A 24772-nucleotide genomic window follows, 5' to 3' on the forward strand; every position below is an offset into this window, starting at 1 on the left:
GGTTTAGAGGGAGAGAAAGATAGAGAAAGGTGAACAGAGAGAGGAGGGGAGGGGGGGTGCACATTGCGTGCATTTGGTCTATTTGGGGTTTGGCACTCCCGGGCAAGTGGCATTTGCGGGGTTGTATGACGTCACTCTCACTTATGCGCACGTACGTACGTACACAAAACTAAACCAATACTCGATCGTTCAAAGTCACCGTATGTAGGCCTACTATTACTAGTACATCCACGAAAAGAGTATAGAGTACGGTATTTGCAAACGATACCAATTGAGCCCATATAGTTAATATTTAAGGCTAATAAATTTATGTACGTACATTTTAAGGAAACAGTACCTAAAAGTGAAGAAGCTTGCCTTGTGTTGATATTACAGTGCTTAGGCCTATATGATAAAGGCTAGGTCTGGTACTAGTTGTAATAGCCCTACTATTACTAACGCAGTACCACCAGTACCGGACATACAACCTAAGTATAGGTACTGTAGTCTTACCGATTCAAGTCACAAGCACAATACGTCATGCAAATTCCATCTTTACTTATTCCTTCAGTTGCACTAACTTATAGGCCTAGGCTTATGTTACTTGTTGGCCTATGTGGGCGAGTATACCCCGTCCGAAAGTTTACTGCCAATGACAATCTTGCAGTAATTTCGTTCATACAGGCTTTAATCAGGACTTTTTTTTCTATATAGAAATCACTTCAGGTTAATGTAATTTGCTGTAATAAATGTTTAGCTTCCTTGATATTTGCAAACCTTTTTGGCGTATTTTTGCTTACTAAGCCAACTAAGGCCATGTATAACGGGTTGAAATATGGGACCCCACCAAAATTTCATATTTTTTTTGGCGCATGTGGCGGTCCATAGCGTGGAACGTCCATGTAGAGACTGTTGCAAAATTGCCATTATGCACTGTTACACCAAGTTTTTCCTGTTCTCTCTTCTCCAGGTAAGATGGTCTTTTATTCCTACCTTTTGGCTAAATCAAGTACTAATAGGCCCATCATAAATGTTTAGAGGTCTTAAATATATTGGTTTTATGTGTGGATGACCTGTTGTTAAGTAGCAAATAAGTAAGGAATAAACTATAATTTGTGACAGTGGCATGCGTAAGCTCATGTCCGTTAGGTTATTAGTATACTGTGTGTGTGCATGCCATAGAAATCGATAAGGATGCATGGTGCATGCTAACATAGCGTAATGACTACCGTAGAGTACATGGGGATTGCAGTGTTAACAAAGCTGACAGGTTATTTTCCGTCAGGAATTGTTAGCTATTTTATTGGGAAAATGGATGTAGGATGAAGGATTACAGTTGTTATTTTTAATAACAGTTGATATTGATTAATTATGTTATTTTAGAGTTTTGGTATGACGCAGGAGTGACCATTTCGAAGGTGTTTGTGTGCAGCATTTGTTCGTACGTGATAAAAGTGTAGGCTATGGCTGTATGATTATGGCGGCCATAGCCTCGTGGTCACTGTGAAGTGACGTCACGATTGATGTTGTCATTTGGGGGAATCCCCTGAATTGCGTTGTCGGCAACGATGGTATTACTAGTGCATATAGTTCAATTGAATCATTCTGAGTGTGTGTCAAGACCTCGGTGAGTTAATGCATATTTCCTTGATAGTGGGAAAAAGTATATGTAATAAATTAGTTCTGCTGAACTGTCAAACTAGGTGGAAACACCTAAAAGTCCTGGATTTAGATTTTAAGTAAGTCAGATGCCAAAGAATTAGGATATTTAAGGAGGGCGAGTTAATATTTCATATGGTCCTGTTATTGAGCTGACATGTTGAAATAAACTGTTGCAAAATTGCCATTATGCAGTGTTATACCAAGTTTCCTTGTTCTCTCTTTTCCAGTCTTCTACAGCTCCTCAATGGTAATAGTAAGTACATAATGTTGTAGTTGAAGTAAAATGGCATCTATAGACACAAACTGATGCTATCATTTTGACAATATTTCACATATCTATATTATTTTGGACGTATCAGATCTCGTTTGGAGGAGGGGAGGGGGGTTGCACCTAGGGGACAAGGAAAAAATCTGGTTGGGCAATGCCCACCCATTCCCCTCATAGTTCTCGCACTGAGCACAGCAAAATCCTTAGTTATTTCTTTGTTAAATGTCATTTCTGTTAGAAACAAGGAAAAAATATCCTGGATCACATAGTGGGCTATATTATACAGAGGGGTCATTCCATATCAAATCACCAGATTTTGGGGTATGTTGTAGTTTGACATTTTTGAAAAATTCCCAAATTTATTGTATGAGTGGACCACCATAAAATAAGCATATTCTGAAAATTTCAGTTGCATTGATTTACAATTGGCCGATTTAAAATTCTTTGAAATTCCGCAATTTGTCGCCACCATGGCAATTTGGCATTTTCTTGACTTTTGAGGTCTCATTTCTCAGCAATTACATATTGTACTACCTTTCTATTACAGATGCCTATAGAGTCTTACCCATAGAACAGGAAAATAAAAAATTAGGCGACAAAAATATTGTCTTGTGGAGTTAGGTCAACTTAAAAGTGTCAAATATTTAATTTTTGTACTTTTCACTAAAAAAATGTGCTATTTTGAGTGATGAATTGCTCCTAAACCATTGCTTCAGGGTACTTGATTCTTTCAGAGGTTATTATGTCTAGTACAAACATTACAAAATAATGATTACAATGCTTTCCTAGAATATGTTTGCAAGTTGTGCAACTCTAAAGTTGCTATTTCATGCTGCGATTCAGCATGAGGTAGGGGTTTTGATGCCAATTTTTTACCAAAGTAACCATGTTAGAGGTGTCAGGGTTTATACTTTATTAATAAGTATAAAGTTCTTACACATTAAGAAATTTCAGGGTTCAAGCTGTTCTCAATATTAATTTATGAAGTTGTTAAGTTGCTCCGATGTACAAAAGAAGTCGTTTTTGACGGCCAATAACTCAAAACGCGTCAAATTAAAAAAAATTGATAATTTTTTCTGGAAGAGATATAGTACCACCCTGTTTGTACAAAAAATTTCAGGAGGGTGTTTTGCCTTATTTTGAAATGAAATAATTTTGAAAGAAATAGTATTTTGTTATATGAAATTAAAAACTGCACAGTATTGAACTGAATGACCTTGAAGTACAGTACAATACCCAGGGTCAAAACTCATGGAACATCAAAACAGGCAAAAACGTTTTTTGTAAAATCCCAAACTTTGAGGATTTTTTTTGAGGTCGTTTGTTAGCTGCAAGCACTAACAGTTCCAATGGGCATTGTGGATGTCTTGTATTGTTTGTTTTATCATTAAACATCTTCATCAGAAATGTCTCTGAATTGCAATATGCATTATATTCTATTAAATTCTTATTACAAGTCATTCATAATTAGCTTAATTTTATTTCTTATCTAGTGATCCTATCCGGCATTCCAAAGAGCCACAATACAAGAGAAAGCCAAGGGATTGTATCGTTCCCAGATGCCACGCAAAGATGCTGATCCGGCTTGACAACCATCTGGTAGCAGTACATAAGTTAAAGGTATCAGATATAGTTTTGAGACCATTTTAAATTCCAGACCAAAATGAAAATTCCAGTCTCAATATTAGTCTCATACAAAATCAGTGAAGCTGTAAGGTACAGGGAAAGCTGCATACATAAATTTGTTCACAATAATATTTGCCCTTCATTAGCATGAACATTCTACGACTAGCATCAGAATGATCTTTCCTGCTTTTGTATCTGATTATATATTCATGTAGCAATTATTACCAACATATAAATATACAGTGCTTTTTCTATAAACTTATTAGTGTAAATTTCTAAAACATCAGATCTCAAACTTTAGAAAATTTAAATAATTAAATTTGCACAACAGCATTGGCATTAGCCTGTCCATATTTCAAAAGTTTAGTTGTTGCGTTTGAGTCAAAAAATATGGATTACTACAAACACATGTAAAACCATTTTAGCTAGCATAATTGAGCAAATCTAATACTGAGATATGTACAATAATGTAATAGTGTTGGTTATAGGTATACTGACTTGATAGAATATTTAATGGCAGGTAGAGTAGTTACAGTAACCCTTCATTCCTGTTTGGTTGGTGAAATGGTAATTAAGTGAAGTGATCAGATGGCAGGGAGGGGAGGTTCAGGCCATTCATGGGGGTCGACACACCAATTAAAGAGAACATGGCTTTGCTGTCTTTTGTAACACATTCAATACAAATACTTTTTTTGTGTCATATATTTTTCCTAGAACTGCATTTGTTAAATTCTGGAAGAATTTCTTTCTAGCTAAATAATATTTTATTGAACACAGCATGATATAAGTGTCTCAGATAGTAATCATTTCTTAATTTACTTATATTTTCACAGAGAGTGTTTACTCGTATTTTGTTGGAAACGAGGATTAAATACAATGACGTGGAGGAAACACCAGCGAAGATGTCGATAGATGAAAGTATGTTATAAAGTATCCATAGAATGAATTATGACTAGAATATATGGCTTATTGATTTTACCATGAACTGGACAAATTTGCACCATGATATTTTAATTTGCTGTCGTTTTATACCGAATTTTCTTACTGTGACTACCCGTTTAAATATTGTTATGGCCATTACACCACTGCATGACCAACCCAAAATGAAATTGATGTGTATTATTTAGTGTTTGCATGGGTTATCCGGGTACCCGGGTACCCGCCGGACGTGATACTACCCGGTTCCTAATTTATTACCCAAATCCTAAGCAAAGTGTGATTTAAAAAAAAAAAAAAAATTGACAAACCGACGGTTAGGCAGATTTCCCATTGACCTAGTGTGTTGTTAGGCTACCATGTGGTCGAAGATAACAGCAATAACGAAATACCCGCCCGACGTGATACTACCCGGTTCCTAATTTATTACCCGAATCCTACGCAAAGTGTGATTTAAAAAAAAAAAAAAATTGCAAACCGATGGTTAGGCAGATTTCCCATTGACTTAGTGTGTTGTTAGGCTACCATGTGGTCGAAGATAACAGCAATAACGAAAGTTTTCCATGGATATCTTATAACTGCGTCACAATTTCAGCTAATAAACAGATGGCTAGGCTAGATTACCCCCATTGACTTAGTGTGGTGTTAGGCAACCATGTGGTCGAACGTAACAGCAATAACGAAAGTATTCCATGGATGTCTTATAACTGCGTCACAACTTCAGCAAATAAACAGATGGTTAGGCTAAGCTAGATTTCTCATTGACTTAGTGTGGTGTTAGGCTACCATGTGGAAGAAATAATTTACTCATTCGTTTATTTCATAGAAGGAAAGGCTGACAAGGAATTTTACGAGATTTTTATGGATTATAGACGGGATAACTAAAAAACAGAAATCGCAAGTGGCTTTTTACTAATCGTTTATTCCAAATGCGATCACTTTGCGCGAAACGCGCAATATCGCGGCAAATGCGAACCCTGGGCCTGCATAATAGATAGTAGTAGTAGTAACAACTAAATTGGATATTTATATGGTTTGATCCAATAGACGTGCACGAGTAAGCATAAGCAGCGGCGGCAGTGCGATGTTAGTAGTAATGCTAATTATAATTAAATAATTAATTTATTAACAAGTTAATGAAAGAAACAAAAGCAAATAAATATTATTGAGGAGGGTTTTATACCTTATCTTACACCTACGTATTTGAACATGAAAACATTGTCAGTAGAGAATATAATGCATTTATTACAGCATCCAATATGTAATTTCTTGAAAATCGTGATACACGAGGGTAAACAATTTTTTCCGGGTACCCGGATACCCGACGGGTAACGCCCCTCGGGTACCCGGTTCCCGATTTTTGGACCCGTGTAAACACTAGTATTATTATACACATTATTATTTTGTATTATTATGTAATTGTCTAATTCACCTGAAAAGTACATTATCATGTTGTTCCAAATATGCATTGAGATAATCGTCATGAAAATATTGTGAAAAGGGTGGTGTCCACGAAGCGCCCTGTTAGATGATCGACAGGGCAGACCCAATATACTCTGTCCTGAGAGATTTAAATTTATTTTAGAGCTATGAAGAGCATAGTTTATGATGTTCTGGAGAAAAGTGACAATGGTGTCATTTTCAAAGGTTTAAATTCTAAAATTCATTGGAATAAGAATGAGTGTATTATAGTTCAAGGACTACAAAGTTTATGATCTACTGAAGGACATTGGTATGAAAAGTTTGTTTCTTCTATAAACAAGTAAATATTAAGCATGACATATGTAGGTAATTAAGTTTTTGCCCTAAGCATTAATGTTTATTAAGAATTTTACTTGTAGAGCATAGTCTGTGCAATACAAGGTTGACATTAAATGTAACCTACAAAGATGATGTTTGCTGCCATTCAGGTTTATTAGAAGATTACAATTTTACTTTGAAATCATTGACTACATTTTCTCTGCATGATTTTGGAATAACTCGTACATATTGATTTACTTTCTGCAGGTTACTCTGTATTTGACGGGGCCGCCCAGCATCTACTCCTGCTTGCTAGTGGGGGAGCATCTGCAAAGAAGACTGTCTACAACCACGTCTTGCAGATGAAGAAAATCTCAGAGATGGCAGGCGGAGTGAAGGAGTTGTTTGCAAACAGTTCTAGGCTGAGAAAGTGAGTGAATTATTCTCATGTCAGTTTGCCATTGTGCAAGCCAAAGATTGGATAATCGATGTGCCACACAAGAACCTATTGATTATATTTAGACTTGCCAAAGCAGAGTCATATTCTGTTCACAGTTTAATTACATACCCAGCCTTCTGGCAATATACATTACTCTTATGTGTAGTGAGACTTACAGCATGATCAAAGTGATCCATTCAATAATTGGTTAAGTAGATCGGTTAGAATAATTACTTTCATGACATGGGTGAAAGCTACTGTAGGTCTTGCTGCTGTGTCCCATGGGTAGGTAGCAGACTTATGAAAGGTGCTACTCAGTTGATTTCCACGCTTCTAAAGTTTGCCACATCAGTGATACCTTGAAACCCCTAGTCTGCTGTCTGCCTATAATCCTTAAAAAGAAATTTAAAAATAATTTAACTTGAAAAGTTCTTGCAACTAATTAAGGACTTGATATGATACGATAGATATTTACAGACATCATCCTGTGGTTTTATGCTCATAGTGGATGATTCCTATGCAAAGAATCAGAGTATTAATGTTGTGGGTATATATGCATGGATTTGTGAAGGCTAGCATTTCTGCTTATTTAAGTAAACAGGCAACCTTGTGAGGGAGAAATGGTATAGAAATGATATTTACATGGATAATCCGTGCAGTCAAGCAATCATGGCATTTAATCCTGACTGCCCTTGCTCCAATAATGCATATTGGCTGTGAATTCGAGGAGGAATTTTCTGTTTTTGGTGGCAATTATACCATCATTATACCGATTTAAATCGACATATACCAATTTCCTTCGACTTATACCAGTTTCCAGCAGCTTAAATTGACTTCTACCGATTTAAATCGACATATACCAGTTTAATTCTACATATCATCGATTTAAATCGACATAATATGCCAGTTTAATTTGACATATCATCGATTTAAATCGACATATGGGTCATTCCGTGTCAAATCACGGATGGCTGTTGCTGCACCCTCTCCAAAAATTCCCAAACTTTTTGTATGATTGGACCACCATGAAATAAGCATATTCTGAAAATTTCAGTTGCATTGCTTTACAATTGGCCAATTAATCACACTTTGAAATTCCGCAATTTGTCGCCACCATGGCATTTTGGCATTTTCTTGACTTTTGAGGTCTCATTTCTCAGCAATTAAACATTCTACTACCTTTCTATTACATATGCCTATGGAGTCTATCCCATAAAACAGGAAAATAAAAAATTAGGCTACAGAAATATTGTCTTGTGGAGTTAGGTCAACCTAAAAGTGTCAAAATATTCGATTTTTGTACTTTTCACTTAAAAATGTGCTATTTTTAGTGATGAATTGCTCTTAAACCATTGCTACAGGGTACTTGATTCTTTCATTGTAATTAAAAAGGAATGGTAAGTATATGCACAAATGGTCAACTGCAGATGGTAACAATTTGGATACAACATGACATTTCTAACTAAGTATCAATGAAGCAATTTATGTAATGTATCACCAGTTCCCCCTATTATATTGTTTGGGAATGGGTCAGGAGAGAGGAAAGGTGGCTATTGGGGAATGATGAGTATGGGTGTGAGGGAGGGGTAAGGGTAGGGAGATGAAAGAAATTTGAATATGATTACTCTCATAAATGCTTTCTGAAACTGCATGATTGTAATTCCCCACATATTGTTTTACATTTCAGTATCATGACCACCATGCAAAAACAAAAGCCCCAAAGACCATAATGAAGTACCTAGAATCTGTTAAGAAACTAAGTATGTACATGATGATAGAAGAGGAGGGGGGGGGGGGGGAACCCTTCTAGCAATCACCCAGGCAAAAAAAGTTGGCCAAAACTGAGAGGCTAGCATCAGCCTTAATCAAGGGGCTGAGCCCCTTGCAAAGAGGAGGGAGAGGCAAATGAAATCCGAGATTAGAGGTGAGAACTTTGTCAAGCATAATGAACCCTACATATTCTTGTGTGAGTATGTCTCATGATGGAATCAATATATCTGTATGTATATATGCTTTTGATCATATGCAAAATCATCCCTTATTAATTTAACTATGATTAATTGTTTGGTAAACAATAAAAATGTTAACACTTACTACCAATTTCATGCAGAATAATGATCAGTACCTCAAGCAAGTATTACGTTTATACTGGTCTGCCTCCATTTCATTCAGTGCCTAATAGCTCTTACATACTTTCTTTTTCTAAACACAGACAAAATGATTGATGCCACAGACATTCAACAATTCTGCATGATGCTGAAGAATTGGAGACAAAACCACACATAAGTAAGTTGCATTATCTTGAAGTAATTTATAGGAGTCAGCTAAAACTGATGCAATCATGTTGGTGTCTGGGTGTGTATGTGGCAATAAGATTGTGAACAAAGTACCTCCAGAATCACATATTATATTGATACCTGGCATACTTGGTTTATATGCTGGGTAGTAGATGATCTCTATTATTGGTGAATAGTCGTGATTGGGCTTGGTTTACTGAGGCCTATAACAAATACGGTAGCTTTGGCCTTGTTGGTTTCCATTTTGATATTTCTTTTAATCAGTATTGCCATTTTATTCCTATAAGCCTTCTATGTTTATTGCATTGTACTATGGATGTTTTTCTCCAAGATCCATATGTATTACACTCCCAAGCAGTTTAGCATGGTTGTCCTTGAAATTTGGTATTTGCCATAGGCCTACCATGTTTTCTGAGTGAAACCGGTCAAAATATTTCAATTCAACCCAGGACTCATTGCAGTGTGTCAATTTTCATGTACTGGGAAAAAGGACTGCCTTTGACTTAACAAAAGTTCTGTGTTACTTTAATGCACATGTACATTATTTTACTGGTTGTTATCATAAATATAATTTCTGGGCTAGCACATTGACAAATTGTTGCCAACCAAAAAATAGTTTGTTTTGGTGGTGGTTTTCCACAAAAAGATATTGTATGAATGAACAGGGTTATTCAACGGTCTAGCGTGCATTTATCACATGATTCATGCACTCCAGGGGTTAATGCTATCACTGGATGCACTCGAGCTGCGTCCTCGTGCATCCCTTGCATTATTCTCAACCATGCATTAATCCTGTGAAGAACATACGATAGGCCGTTGATTAACCCCTCATTAAGAACATAAATTTCATTTTATGTCACTGTCATATCTATCAATCATTTGTAATGGATTATGGCACAAATTTGAATGTGATCATTATGTGGTGCCCAAGAGTTTGAAGGCAGTTAAGCAATTTTAGATGCAAAGTGATTTTGGTTAATTTTCTGACAATAAGATCCTCTTTCATATTTGTAGCTCGACTCTCAAAAAGCGAGAAGATCAGCTGGAATGACCTTCTTTGTGTAAGAAATTATATAATAACAGACCTGCTTGTTGCTGGGGCTCCAACTTGAAGGAGTGGAGTCATCACACCTGGTTTCACACTCCAGCAGTTCAGGAAGGCCACCAAACTGACCAAGGATGATGGCTCTGACTACTGGGTGGCAAATGTATGCATTTAACTTTATTTTGTTAAATTATGTTGCAAACAGCTTAAATTTGTGCATATATCAAGGGGGAGCATTGGGGTGGACACCCCTCCCCTGTGTAAAAAAAGGAAAATAAAAACAGGCAAAAATATGAGAAAGGGAAATAGTTAAAAAATATGAAAAGGAAATAAGAGAATAAGTATAAAAATGTACACATAGTTATAAGTTTCACATGATTATCATGTAAACATGGTGATTGTGTAGTTGTTCTACCTGATCATTTACATTTAGAACATGATCATGTAAAGTTAGTAGATCATAGTAACTTTATAATTGTAACCTGAAATGAAGATCCAGCATCCTAAAAATCAATCATATAATACATATACTGTAGGCTAACTATAGCCACATCAAATAATGACTTTACACTGAGCATATCACACATACATTAATTTTGTATACTGATGTGCCAGGCTAGTAAAACTAATACATGTAAACTGGTATTAATATTAATAGCTACAGTCATGGAATGCATATTTATCTCATACTTGTGTTGACAAAATTAACAGGTTGATGATCATAAGACTATAACCAGTCATGGACCAGCAAGGCTGTTCTTTAATGACGAGGTATACAGTCTGGCCAGGGTCTATGCAGACTATGGCAGGGTGCAGACTGCCAATGTCACTTCAACCTTGGTCCGGCCTTGAAGACGAGTCACCTTTTTTTTTAGAAAACAAGGGGGGAAAGGTTACCAGAGTCGCACAAACCATTTTTAGGCTGTGGAAGAGCCATGGGTTCGCTGGTAATCTCAATCCCGCCCACATACGATATACAGCTGCGACAAAGGTATGTTATAAATATATTCAATATATTCAAGTAACAAAAAGTTTTAGTTTAGGGTAGAAATATTGTATGCAGTCATCCTAACCATTGGTCATTAAGTTTATTTTTCAGAGTCTGTTTGGTATTGCATCAATTGTTATAAAACAGACTCACAAACAACAGTTAATGTAAGTCAGGTATTTTTAAAATGCATAGCTGCAGGCAAAAAGAAAATTCCATGTAAATTTCTTAAGTGTGAGATTCAAAATAAAAAGAGTGCTTAAATGCATCTCGCTGCAGGGCCTGGGAGATGCCATTTCCTGCAATCTGGGGGGTATTTTTGGCAAAACAATTTGGGTTCACTAGGCGCCAATGGTGGCGTTCTGCTTAGATAGTGTCAACAATGTGCCATACATCAATGGATAGGTACAAGTGTAAAGATTTTATGTAACATAAATTTAAATGGATTAGAAGATGTCAAAAAAAACACCAGCTATGCATTTTAAATAAGGGCCACAGATGATTTTAAGAATGGGGATAGATGGGGAGTATGTTACAAATTAACTTCATTTTGGACCTTTAAAAACCTTTATTTTCATATTTGAAACCTTTAAAAACCTATATTATGTTAAAGAGCTGCTGGGAGGTCTGCTATATAGTCTTTCTCTGCTCTTTCATTTGTTCCTATGTTACAAAGGATTGTCACATCTCTCATAGACAATCCCACCCCATGATTGGTTGTGCATATTACTTAACAGCAATTACAACAATATGCGCCGCTCATGACATGTAGGTAATGCATGCACTGGTGGATGATAGAATAGTCTAGTGATTTACATTTATCAATTCTTTCTGAAATTAAAGCAGACAACATATTGCAGTCATAAATTCCAGCAATTTTTTGGGCCACTGCCATTCATGTGCAATAAAAGGTTACATGTATTTTTTATATGTGTGCATGAGAAACTCAGTGGGTGCAGTCATATTTACCGACAAGGTAGTGAATGAATGGCAAAGACTGCCTTGATAGAATAAATGTATGCTTGGGACTTCAAACTCTGCCCTTTAAGTAGCAACATAATGAAAACCAAATAAGTACATTAACCATGTATGTAATAGTAATTCAACCTTGTTTGTTCTACTCTTTAGGCCTGCGAAACACTGAATCCAGTGTCTAAGAGAGGTGTTGCCAATATAATGGCACACACTGTTGCCACACAAGAGCATTATTACAATGCTTTAGTAGGCTGACAATGCTGCTGTAAATTCATCAATGTTGGTGCAACAATCCATATGCCAGGTAATGATATACTGACTTGATTGACTAGCTGGTGAACCCTAGCTATTGAGATCAAGGTCCAAATCTTGAAATAAGAGAGGAATTCCATGTAAGACAATGTTATGCTAAATTCTTTCATGTTCAGAACCTGTTTGTTATCATTCGCAATATAACAGTATTTCTCCTATTTCTCTTAATATTTTCAGCCAAAATGAAATTGACGCATATTTTCTTGGAAGGTGACGGACTACCTGCAGGCCAACCTGAAGGCCAAAATGAAACAGGCCAAAGCCACAAAGAAGGGAAAGACAACAATGAAAGACCTTGTAAGCATTAATCAATGACATTGAAGAATAAATGCAGAAGTTCATGCTGAAATGGAATGTAAATATGTGTTTACTCTTATATCATGTATGTGATTATGATACTCTAAAGAGTCAATCCCAAACGGTACAAATGTAATGGGTCATGAAATAGTTACCGTTTAATTTGAAGGCATACAGTAATTAACAATTTAATATGAGTCAAAACCACACTGTCCACCCTCTCTATACAACTTCCCATACTATAACTTCCCATACTTTATTTATCATGACCATGAATAACCACTTTCCACACATTGACCTATGCATGCAGTACCCCTCTCCACATATTCATATAACCATCGTTTATCTCCATCCTAAGGCATTTTTTTCAGAGATATGGTCGGACCATGATATGCACACTGACATTTTGCACAACACAACTTTCAAGGTAATTCTTTCTAAATACTTATTTGCCTTAACTTCTAATTGCATTACAGATCAGTTGGGTATGCTAACTACCATTGTTTTCTGTTCAAACTAAATTAATTAATTTAATTAATTTAAATTAATTAAACTAAATTAATCCCTTTTCCATTTTTCCAGGTGAGATCTGTGTATAACGAGGGGAGAGATGTTCTTGGAGAGTTCTCTCTACAGAGTGTATATGACAAGGTCAGGCACGGTGATCTTTTAGAACCAAGACACTGATGAAGATGAGTAGCAGTGCTGTGCTTGAGTCCTGTTCTTTTCTGTGTCTGTGTCCAAGTCACTGGTGTTCCAGTCGCTGGTGTTCCAGTCGCTGGTGTTCCAGTCGCTGGTGTTCCAGTCGCTGGTGTTCCAGTCGCTGGTGTTCCAGTCGCTGGTGTTCCAGTCTGAGTCTCTGGTATACAAGTCCCTGTTGTCTGAGTCACTCATGATAAAATATGCAAAAAAAGAACAAAGGGTCATGTCATTACTTTCACATTATTGTTAACAAGTCTTTTTACTGAAAGTATTTGTTGCACTTTAAAACAGCCTCATTATACTCTGAAGAAATGTGAGTGTTTACATCAATGTGTGGTGAATTACTGGAGTTGATGTAAAATGACTGGAAATGATTCTTTTCCTGAAGATTGTAAAGGTAGGCTACAGTACTGGTGTTCCCTTCATGGTGTTCAGCCATTTCAGCTGGGTCAAGGTCCTGAATGGGTCATTTTATGCAAACTCCCCTCCCACAGATTTTATGATGGTACAATTAGTGGTGAGGGTTTGTCATAATAAATACTTCAGTGGTGCTCCATTTTGGGGTGTGTTAAGAGATGCAGGTCAAAGGTAAGTTGACATCACTATAAGGTTCAACAAGTGATATCCATTATACTGATATCTTGTAGTTACAAAGAGCAATTTTAAATTAATATTGAAGGCACACAGGTGTTATGATACAGCATTAACCTATCTATCTCAAACATTAATTGTTATGTGATTGCACAAAGGTGACATTAATAATAATAATATAAGAATTTGTAAAGCGCTTTTATCCAGTTAAAAAACTGTTCAGAAGCGCTGCAGGAGTACCCAAAATGGACACAACAGTTATTAAACAAATGGTTACGCATTCATGAATAAGAACGTCTTGAGTTCTTTCTGGAAAGTTGACAAATGCTGGATTTGTTTTCAGATGTAAGGGGAGACTGTTCCAGAGCTGTGGAGCTGATCTAGCAAAGCAACGTTCCCCATAGGTGGAAGTGCGAACAGTAGGAACAGATAGCATATGTTGTACGCTTGAACAAAGCACCCTGCTAGGTCTGTTTTCTTGGAGAAGCTCTTGTAGGTATTACTGGGGCTAAACCATTCCTTGCTTTGAACACATGGACAAGAATTTTATAATTGATTCTGCCCGCAATTCTAAGCCAGTGAAGATCTTTAAGAATTGGTGTTATCTGTTGGTATTATTAGTTTCATTGATGAAAATTGGTGATAATCATCCATAATGGTGTCAAAAGTTGTCCAAGAAAGTCATCTTATATCTAGTAATTTTCACAATTGTTTAAAGGAACGACAGTATCAAATAAAGTAGTCAAACACACAACCTGCATAACTGCTATATGGTACTATCATTATTATTCTGCATTTGAATCAAGTTGAAGAATAATTAACCCATAGCAGAGGTTTTCAAGTTCTTTGTACTGACCAAGAGCCAGTTTTACTGGATTTGACACTTTATAATAATTGTAATTAATTTTTATGTTTATTGCTTTAAATACCTGTGCGGTAAGTACTGTTTGGGCACAAGCCAATTGATGCTGTTTGGTAACAAAGATCATTTCCAACTTTAAATTGGAATTAATTTCTACATGTATTGAGCTGGGCAATTAAACAATAACCGTGACATTGAAATATTTGGAATTTCCATTTTATTTTGTGATTTTCTTGTTTTTTTTTTCTGAAAGTTTATCATGTGTAGGCCTATGTATATGACAAGCTTGAATGGACATTTAGCTGCAACTATTGTTATGATTTATTGGAGCTATTCATGTAAAACTGCAGCTTAAAATTCCCTATTATTTCCATACATCCTAACAAACCTTCGAGGCCAAACCAAGTTTAATAACCAACAAATAACTAGAAATGCAAAGTCCCTATTGTATGGATGAAGTCCTGTCCCTTGTCCGACACAGAGGGACTTGATCACCCAGCCAGTTAGTAATTCTTGGCAGCCGCCAATGTCATTAACCAGCAGCTCAACACTGCACTGCCAAATTGACCAATCTTACCTAATTAATCAATGGGGTAGTCCAATTTGTAGCATATCCATGATTTCACTGGGAAAGGGTTAGGGGTGGACAGTACCTGATGGTCACAAATACTTTAATTGTTGCAGTCCCTTTGGTGCTTAGAACAATTAAGAAAACAATCCTATATTAAATCCAATATATAGGATTATATACAATCCTATAACATACTTGAATCATATAATATATTCAGTTTGCATACAATTTCTAATTTTTTTATGTGAGGGGCACATGCAACCCCCCCCCCCCCCACTAAAGTCTATATCAATGAGGAATCTTGCGAAAGCTGGGTCTTTGATAAGCCATCAGACCTTTCATCAGTTGACTATTGGTGGTAGTTGTTTGACCCTTCATCCTTTCCTAAACCCCCAGCTAGGGGCGGCGATTTGTTTCAAAATGGGGGGGGGGATTTGATTGGGTGCAGGGGCGTAGCAACTTTTATCCCCAAAATTGTTCGCACGCTTTGTGATATTGTAATGGCGCGAAGCGTATAAGAAAATTTTGGCCGAAAATGCCTCCCAGATCGCAGGAAATGGCACTTCCCATGCCTTGTAAGTTGCATCTCAGCATTTTCTATTATGAAATTACAAGCGATATCATCAAAAGATATGCTCAAGGGGGGGGGGGGGGGCGACTTGGCTACGCGCATTCGGTTAGAAATCTTGTAGGAAACCCAGTGAACCCATATCGATGTGGATCATATATATGATTGAACGTACTTACAATCATACACAAGAGATGTACAGACATTATGATAATCATGAGTGACAACTTGCTATACGCTCACAGAAACGATCACGAAGTGTCATTTACCTCATGCAGCATGTGTTGGATGAAGTGTTAGCCGCCGCCGAGTATGATTTGGATATTAATCTCACGCAGTATTTTCTATTGATAACCACCAAACATTGAGGGGTATATTAGATACTGTATCCCCTACCTAGCACATTGGGGGACCCGTCCCCCCCCCCCCCCCCATGATCGCCGCCAATTCACCCAGCTATGAAACTGAATACAACACTTAATTGTTTACAATTGTTTGTAAGGAGTCTTGCACCTATACCCTAAGATGACCAGTGGCGTAGCCCTGCAGAGTGTCTATTAGAGGTGGGCTCAAGCACACCCCCCTCCCGACATATGTTCCCATCCCCCCATAATTTATCCTCATGAAAAAGACCCCAAATAGACCATTTAAAACAAAAACCAAAGGGCGCCCCATGCGTCCATGGTTGGCTGACTTCGAGGAATGATCAGGCAAGTAATATCCATATTCATGAGGTAGGCCACGCGACAGACGGCGCACATGGCGCCAAAATTAGAAAGCCTGTCAAGACCTATTAGAGAGGAAGTAAAGAATTGCACTCTATTGACTACTGGGGCTGCTATGCTGTGAAGGTGAGTGAAATATTCCAACTTGAACGTCCTCAATTAAATCACTTTTCCTTAGCTATGGGTAAGGAATACAAACATTAGAGATTGCTAAATGTGTGCTAATAATATGCCTCAATATAATTATGTAATTATAATAGCATATACACCTGCAGCAGGTGAATCTGTTCTTGCCATGATTTAGATATTGTAAGTGTTTGGTCTATAAACTGGAAAGACTTTAGCCTAGGCGTTACTCCTTCGCGCTGTAGTACAATTCTTATATAAACAGAAATAATGTTTATTCGCAACGCAGAGATATTTCTGAAAAATTGAACTCCCGAAACAGCATCAAAGATATTGCTGGATTTGGTCTGCTACCACTCAGATATGCCCTTTATACAATTGCTTTCTTTCAGCAATTCCAAGGTAAATTGTTGACCCTGAAACCTTTACCATCATTAGGCCACGTTAAGCACTTCAATTATTTAGATTTCCTTTTAATACAAAACCCGTCACCATTACAGAATAACAAAGATAATTAACGAAACACAATAAATAGCATATTAGAAAATTAAGCACATGTGGGTCCATGTTATGTATAAAATTGCCTGGTATTCTTAGTGTATATGAAGAAACTTTAAATCTTTGATATCACTCAAATGGAATAAGAACTTTGTAATTGGCAAAAGGCCTCCCCTTCGTCCTCCCTCCCTCCTTTCCCACCCACCCCTCCCCCCATCCCTCCCCGTTCGAAATTAATTTGAAGTGATATAGCAGACTATGGAGTTTGTGACTGTAAGTGTAACTGTGTTTCCGATATCGTGACCTATTTTCGGCAAAACGATAAATTGTAGGAAAATTGCAAAGAAAAATCGTAAAATTTTGACAGCACATTAACGTTCCCGTAAGTTACGGTGACTTAAAAATGTTCAGCTCACCTTGTTGCCATAATTTTGAATTGGTATTTAGGCTAAATTAGTAATTAATGTAAGTGCATAATTATTATTTTGTCACAAATGGGTTGAAATAATGACTGATGTGAGCATATATTTTTGGTGTGCTCAATGTTGAATTTTTATGATACTTTGTAGCACAATGTTGAATTGCTCACTTTGTTTGTAAATATATTTACAAACACGTACTTTATGGGATACAAAATTCAAAATGTCCGGCAACGTTGGAATATCCATGTGCAGTAAATGTACCAGTATTGGAACTCTGGGGATAATAAATTACCAAAGTAAAACGGTTGTAATGTCACAAATATAGTGGAAATTTTCACATAAAATATTCGATATTCGCAGATAATAAAATGATTCAAAAATCTCTGGAGTCAACAACCACCATATACCTCCACCATGCACCGACCAACCAATTCCAATCTTCTGCCACTTGCAAAGGCTTTAAATGAAGGCCTATTGTATTTTCCCCCCTGATTTTTATGCATGGTTTAGTGATATTCTACTGCATCATTATATAAAGAAATGCTTGATTGTTCTTAATATCTGGCATATTTTATAGATGTTTCATGCTCCCTAATGCTGAATAACTCCACCCACCCACCAACCATCAACCAACCAACCACTGGCTATACCAGCCAATAGCCACCAGCGGATGTACTAGAGCTACAATCACGGACTAAATCGATTGTAGGGCGCTTTCTGGGAATGTCCACATAGTGGATTATCCAGTTTCGCAACAGATACATTTATTTGCCTATGATGCATTGGGTAATATTATATTTTTTCCGAATTTCGACAGCTATATAATGTTCAAATTAGAGCACCTCTCTGGTTTTCTTAAAAATAATTTACTCCATTGTATGTATCTATTTAATAACTAAATCATGCATATCGATATAAGCATCACTTTATCTAGTTCCGATTTTCTTTTCTTTTATAGATGATCCTAGCTCTCCACTGGGCCACATGGAATAGATTTTAGTGTATTGTATTTCTATTGTAATATTAATGGCGTGTAGTAATATTTTACTGCATCATTTTGTAAAGAACTGTTCATTTTATCAATGTGTTAGGATTTACATCACGATCATCCACCAAGCCAGCATCCAACCTAAAAGCCACTAACCATTCCCTACACACATATCCACTCGCCAGCCAGCACCAATGTTTGCAATATGTAAGCAAAATATTAATATACATTTTATTGCAATTATTTTAAGTAGTATTTTAGAAGAATCTTATTGAATACATTTCGTTTGCATATTTTAATGATTTTTTTTCGTACTTCGACAGCATTATGATGGGCCGGTAATAACCTGCAAGCATCTACAAGGATATCTCAATATGGTTTCCAAGATACTTATTGGCCAAGGTCCTGCGTTAATCCACATCTGTTAATTTGTAATTTCTCACCGGTGATGAGAAAGAAGAGCTGGAACATCCATTTTCAGTCTATCGAAAGGACATCGCATTAATCAGCAAATGCAACATTTTATGGTTTGTAGTATAAAACCAGGTACTTGTTATTAGAATTGCTTCCCATTCCATAATTCTATTGAATTTGGTTTTACATAAAGGTGTGTGTTTTCAAATTATGAACACCTCCACGGTTATCTTATATAAGAAATATAATTTACCCATTGTATGTATGTATGTATGTAATAACTAAATCATGCATATCCACCTAAGCATCACTTTAAATACTTTCATTTTCTTTTCTTTTATAGATAATCCTAGCTCTTCACAGCCAACAACCAGCAAGTACCACGGCCATCCAACAATCTTTTGGGCAACATGGAAAAGATTTAAGTGTATTGTATTTCTATTGTAATATTAATGACGTGTTGTATTATTTTACTGCATCATTTTGTAAAGAACTGTTCATTTTATCAATGTGCTAGGAATTACCACCACCATCATCAACCAAATAACCATCCACAAAGCCAGCATCCAACCTGAAAGCCACTAACCATCCCATACACACATATCCACTCACCAAACGTTTCCTATATGTGAGTACAAAATCATATAGGCCCAGTGGCGTAGGAAGGTACTTTTGAGTGGGGGGGGGGGGGGGGGGCTGAAGACTGATGGCCGGCCTGGGGGAGGGGTCTAAGGGGAGGGAGTGTCCCCGTCCCGTTTGGATTTTTTTTGCATTTTCAGGTGGCCTCAGATGCAATTTGGTGCAATATAGCACACTTCAGCTCCCACTCCATTTTGTAAAGAATTTTGCATTTTCACCTGACCTTAAATGCAATTTGGTGCTCCAAATGAGATTTTTTTCTCATTTGGAAAGGAAAAAGGGTTTTTTTTGACTTGCGGAGTGGTGGGGCGGAATGATACTTCCGCCCCCCACATTTTTCACTGGGGGGCTTGCGCCCCCCCGGTTCCTACGCCCTTGTATAGGCCTTTATTTTACTGGAATGATTTTAAGTTGTTTTTGCATATTTTAATGATTTTTCCCCGTATTTCGAAAGGATTATGATGAACCGGAAATAATCTGCAAGCATCTACAAGGATATCTCAATATGGTTTCCAAGATACTTATTGGCCAAGGTCCTGCGTTAATCCACATCTGTGAATTTGTAATTTCTGACAGGTGATGAGAAAGAAGAGCTGGAACATCCATTTTCAGTCTACCGAAAGGACATCGCATTAATCAGCAAATGCAACATTTTATGGTTTGAAGTATAAAACCAGGTACTTGTTATTAGAATTGCTTCCCATTCCATAATTCTATTGAATTTGTATTTACATAATTTAAATATGCGTTCAAATTATGAACACCTCCATGGTTTTCTTATATAAGAAAAATAATTTACCCATTGTATGTATGTATGTATGTATGTAATAACTTAATCATGCATATCCACCTAGGCATCACTTTATCTAGTTTCATTTTCTTTTATAGATAATCCTAACATTCCACAGCCACCAACCAGCAAATACCACCACCATCCAACAATCATTTGGACGACATGGAATAGATTTAAGTGTATTGTATTTTTATTGTAATATTAATGGCGTGTTGTGATATTTTACTGTATCATTTTGTAAAGAACTGTTGATTTTATCAATGTGTTAGGATTTACACTGCCATCATCCACCAAATAACCATCCACTAAGCCATCATCCAACATTAAAGCCACTAACCATCCCCTACACACATTTCCACTCACCAGCCAGCACCAACCTTTTCCCATATCTCTGCAAAATATTAATATACTTTTTATTGCAATGATTTTAAGTAGTTTTTAGATGGATGTTATTGAGTACTTTTCTGTATCCTTTTGCATATTTTAATAAACAGTATGTTGGTATTTCGACAGCATTATGATGGACCGGAAATAACCTGCAAGCATTTACAAGGATATCTCTATATGGTTTCCAAGATTCTTAATTGGCCAAGGTCCTGTGTTAATCCACATCCGTGAATTCATAATTTCTCACCGGTGATGAGAATGAAAAGCTGGAACATCAATTTTCGGTCTATCGAAAGGACATCGCATTTAATCAAGAAATGCAACATTTGATGGTTTGTAGTATAAACGCATGTACTTTTTATTAGAATTGCTTCCCTTTAAATTCTATTGAACTTGTTTTTACATAAATTAAAGGAGTGTGTTCAAATTATGAACACCTCCACGGTTTTCTTAAAGAAAGAAAAATAATTTACCCATTGTATGTATGTATGTTATAACTAAATCATGCATATCCACATGAGCCTCACTTTTTCTAGTTTCACTTCTTTCCTTGCATAAATGATCCTTGCTCTCCAGAGTCACCAACCAGCAAATACCACCACCATCCAACAATCTTTTTGGCCACATGGAATAGATATAAATGTATTGTATTTCTATTGTAATATTAATAGCGTTTTGTAATATTTGACATCATTTTTGAAAGAACTGTTGATTTTATCAATGTGTAAGGATTTACACCGCCATCATCCACCAAATAACTTATATTTGATTGGAATGATTTTAAGTAGTTTTTGCATATTTTAATGATTTTTTTTGTTTTTGTATTTCGAAAGGATTATGATGGACCGGAAATGAAACTGCAAGCATCTACAAGGATATCTCAATATGGTTTCCAAGATATTTATTGGCCAAGGTCTTGCGTTAATCCACATCTGTGAATTGGTAATTTCTCACGGGTGATGAGAAAGAAGAGCTGTAACATCCATTTTCAGTCTATCGAAAGGACATCAATTAATCAGCAAATGCAACATTTTATGGTTTGTAGTATAAAACCAGGTACTTGTTATTAGAATTGCTTCCCATTCCATAATTCTATTGAACTAATTTTCACATAATTTAAATGTGCGTGTGTTCAAATTGTAAACACTTCAGTGTTCTTATTAATATTTTTTTTACCCCATTGTATGTATGTAATAACTAAATCATGCATATCCGCATAAGCATTACTTTATCTAGTTTCATTTTCTTTTCTTTTATAGATAATCCTAGCTCTTCACAGCCAACAACCAGCAAATACAATCACCATCCAACAACCTTTTAAGCCACATGGAATAGATTTAAGTGTATTGTATTTTTATTGTAATATTAATGGCGTGTTGTGATATTTTACTGTATCATTTTGTAAAGACTGATTTTATCAATGTGTTAGGATTTACACTGCCATCATCCACCAAATAACCATCCACTAAGCCATCATCCAACATTAAAGCCACTAACCATCCCCTACACACATTTCCACTCACCAGCCAGCACCAACCTTTTCCCATATCTGTGCAAAATATTAATATACCTTTTATTGCAATGATTTTAAGTAGTTTTTAGATGGATATTATTGAGTACTTTTCTGTATCCTTTTGCATATTTTAATGAAAAGTTTTTTCGTATTTCGACAGCATTATGATGGACCGGAAATAACCTGCAAGCATTTACAAGGATATCTCTATATGGTTTCCAAGATACTTAATTGGCCAAGGTCCTGCGTTAATCCACATCTGTGAATTGGTAATTTCTCACGGGTGATGAGAAAGAAGAGCTGTAATATCCATTTTCAGTCTATCGAAAGGCATCGCATTAATCAGCAAATGCAACATTTTATGGTTTGTAGTATAAAACCAGGTACTTGTTATAAGAATTGCTTCCCATTGCATAATTCTATTGAATTTGTTTTTACATAAAGGTGTGTGTGTTCAAATTATGAACACCTCCATGATTTGCTTAAACAAAGAAAAATAATTATCCCCTTTGTATGCATGTATGTAATAACTAAATCATGCATATCCACCGAAGCATCACTTTATCTAGTTTTACTCTATTTTCTTCCATAGCTGATCCTTGCTATCTACAGCCACCAACCAGCAAATACCACCACCATCCAACAACCTTTTGGGCCACATGGAAAAGATTTAAGTTTATTGTATATTTATTGTGATATTAATGGCGTGTTGTAATATTTTACTGCATCATTTAGTAAAGAACTGTTGATTTTAACAAAGTGTTAGTTAGGATTTACACCGCCATAATCCACCAAATAACCATCCACTAAGCCCCATCCAACCTAAAAGACACTTACCATCCCATACAAACCTATCCACTCACCAACCATTTCCCATATGTGGGCAAAAATTAATATTATGTTATGGTAATATGTCATGTCATTGTATGATGTCATTGTATGATGTCATTGTGCAGTGCCATTGTGCCGTGTCATTGTCTGGTGTCATTGTGCCGAGTCAATTTGCCGTGTGCCGTGTCATTTTAACAAAGTGTTAGGCTTTACACCACGATCATCCACCAAGATCATCCACCAAATAACCATCCACTAAGCCACCATCCAACCTAAAAGCCACTAACCATCCCGTACAAACCTATCCACTCACCAACCATTTCCCGTATGTGAGCAAAATATTAATATTGTTATGGTAATATTTCATGGTAGTATGTCATGTCATGGTATTGTGTTATTATGTCATGGTATTATGCCATTGTGCGATGCCACTGTGCGATGCCACTGTGCGGTGCCACTGTGCGGTGCCATTGTGCGGTGCCATTGTATGTGGTATTGTCGTTGGTTTGTGTATAGTCATGGTATTATGCCATTATATGATGCCATTGTGCGATGTCATTGTGCGTTTTCATTGTGTGATGTCATTGAGCGTTGTCATTGTTCGTTGTCATTGTATGTGGTATTATGTCATTGTTTTGTGTATTATGTCTTTGTATTATGCCATTATGCGCGATGTCATTGTATGTGGTATTTTGTCATTTTTTTGTGTATTATATCATGGTATGCCATTATATGATGCCATTGTATGTGTCATTGTGCCGTGTTAATTAACAAAGTGTTAGGATTTACACCACCATCATCCAACAAATAACCATCCAACCTAAAAGCCACCATACATACATATCCACTCACCAACCATTTCCCATATGTGAGCAAAATATTAATATTATGTCATTGCCATTGTATTGTGTATTATGTCATGGTATAATGCCATTGTGCGTGGTATGTCATTGTATCGTGTATTATACCATTATATGATGCCATTGTGGGGTGTCATTGACGGTGCCATTGAATCATAGACAGTTTTGTTTGGTTTTTTGAGAATAGTTTGTGAAATATACTGCTTCCAATTCAATAGATATTCTTCTGTTCCGGATTTTGTCATTTGTTTTAATAAAATTGATACATTGCATTACCAAACCCCCCTCCCATCTTCTTCCATCATCCTCAGTAAGCATTACCCCAGGAACCCCTGGCCCATCTTCTTCCATCGTGCTGATATCTGAAAAAAACAACTCAAACAATAATTTAAAACATATTAAATACATTGCATAACCCAACCCCCTCCCCCTCCAGGAGCCCCCAGCCCATCTTCTTCCGTCTTCCTCCATCGTCCTGAAGTCTGAAAAACTCGAAAAAATTCAAAGCATATTAAATACATTGCATAACCCACCCCCCTCAAGAAGCACCAGGCCCATCTTCTTCCGTCTTGTGCGATTGTCCTAATGACTGCAAAAACTCACAAAAAGTTAAAACATTAAATACATTGCATAACCCACCCCCCTCCTCAAGGAGCTCCCGGCCAATCTTCTTCCTCCTTCTTTCGTCGTCATGAAGTCTTAAAAGCAACTCGAAAAA

At 36.6% G+C, this 24772-nt stretch overlaps 1 protein-coding gene and 1 long non-coding RNA gene across 14 annotated transcripts; both read left to right on the plus strand.

The window, feature by feature from the left end:
* Window positions 1-836: 836 nt before the first annotated feature.
* On the plus strand, window positions 837-14929 carry LOC139961073 (uncharacterized). 3 transcript variants are annotated; one of them, XR_011790709.1, is made up of 11 exons: window positions 888-949; window positions 1869-1888; window positions 3403-3529; window positions 4369-4453; window positions 6479-6641; window positions 8863-8936; window positions 9962-10155; window positions 10704-10983; window positions 12109-12259; window positions 12445-12991; window positions 13147-14929. XR_011790709.1 is itself a non-coding variant. In XM_071959928.1 (6 exons), exons 1-6 carry the CDS (start codon window positions 908-910, stop codon window positions 8378-8380), a joined length of 480 nt encoding a protein of 159 aa, XP_071816029.1. In that variant the 5' UTR covers window positions 890-907; the 3' UTR covers window positions 8381-8574. The 3 variants fall into 3 exon arrangements, 2 of the variants coding, with proteins under 2 accessions (XP_071816030.1, XP_071816029.1); XM_071959928.1 differs by lacking the exons at window positions 8863-8936; window positions 9962-10155; window positions 10704-10983; ... (1 more) ...; window positions 12445-12991; window positions 13147-14929 and adding an exon at window positions 8338-8574 and having other exon boundaries at window positions 890-949; XM_071959929.1 differs by lacking the exons at window positions 1869-1888; window positions 8863-8936; window positions 9962-10155; ... (2 more) ...; window positions 12445-12991; window positions 13147-14929 and adding an exon at window positions 8338-8574 and having other exon boundaries at window positions 837-949.
* Window positions 14930-16600: 1671 nt separating this feature from the next.
* Window positions 16601-24269, plus strand: LOC139961074 (uncharacterized). 11 transcript variants are annotated; one of them, XR_011790713.1, is made up of 9 exons: window positions 16601-16709; window positions 18207-18415; window positions 18721-18824; window positions 18941-19144; window positions 19375-19659; window positions 20247-21182; window positions 21684-21887; window positions 22110-22727; window positions 22956-24269. It is a non-coding gene; the product is annotated as an uncharacterized lncRNA (long non-coding RNA). The 11 variants fall into 11 exon arrangements; XR_011790712.1 differs by lacking the exon at window positions 18721-18824 and having other exon boundaries at window positions 20247-20347; window positions 20559-21182; XR_011790718.1 differs by lacking the exon at window positions 18721-18824 and having other exon boundaries at window positions 20247-20347; window positions 20977-21182.
* The last annotated feature ends 503 nt before the right edge of the window (window positions 24270-24772 follow it).

This window comes from Apostichopus japonicus, chromosome 20 (assembly GCF_037975245.1).
Source record: "Apostichopus japonicus isolate 1M-3 chromosome 20, ASM3797524v1, whole genome shotgun sequence".
Taxonomy (NCBI): Eukaryota; Metazoa; Echinodermata; class Holothuroidea; order Aspidochirotida; family Stichopodidae; genus Apostichopus; species Apostichopus japonicus.

Excerpts from the sequence above, each read along its gene's own strand:
- LOC139961073 (XM_071959929.1), top strand. The coding sequence starts at position 852 with ATGTGGCGGTCCATAGCGTGGAACGTCCATGTAGAGACTGTTGCAAAA. Across the intron at positions 3,530-4,368 it reads TAGCAGTACATAAGTTAAAG|AGAGTGTTTACTCGTATTTT; the intron begins GTATCAGATATA and ends ATATTTTCACAG. Across the intron at positions 6,642-8,337 it reads AACAGTTCTAGGCTGAGAAA|TATCATGACCACCATGCAAA; the intron begins GTGAGTGAATTA and ends TTTACATTTCAG.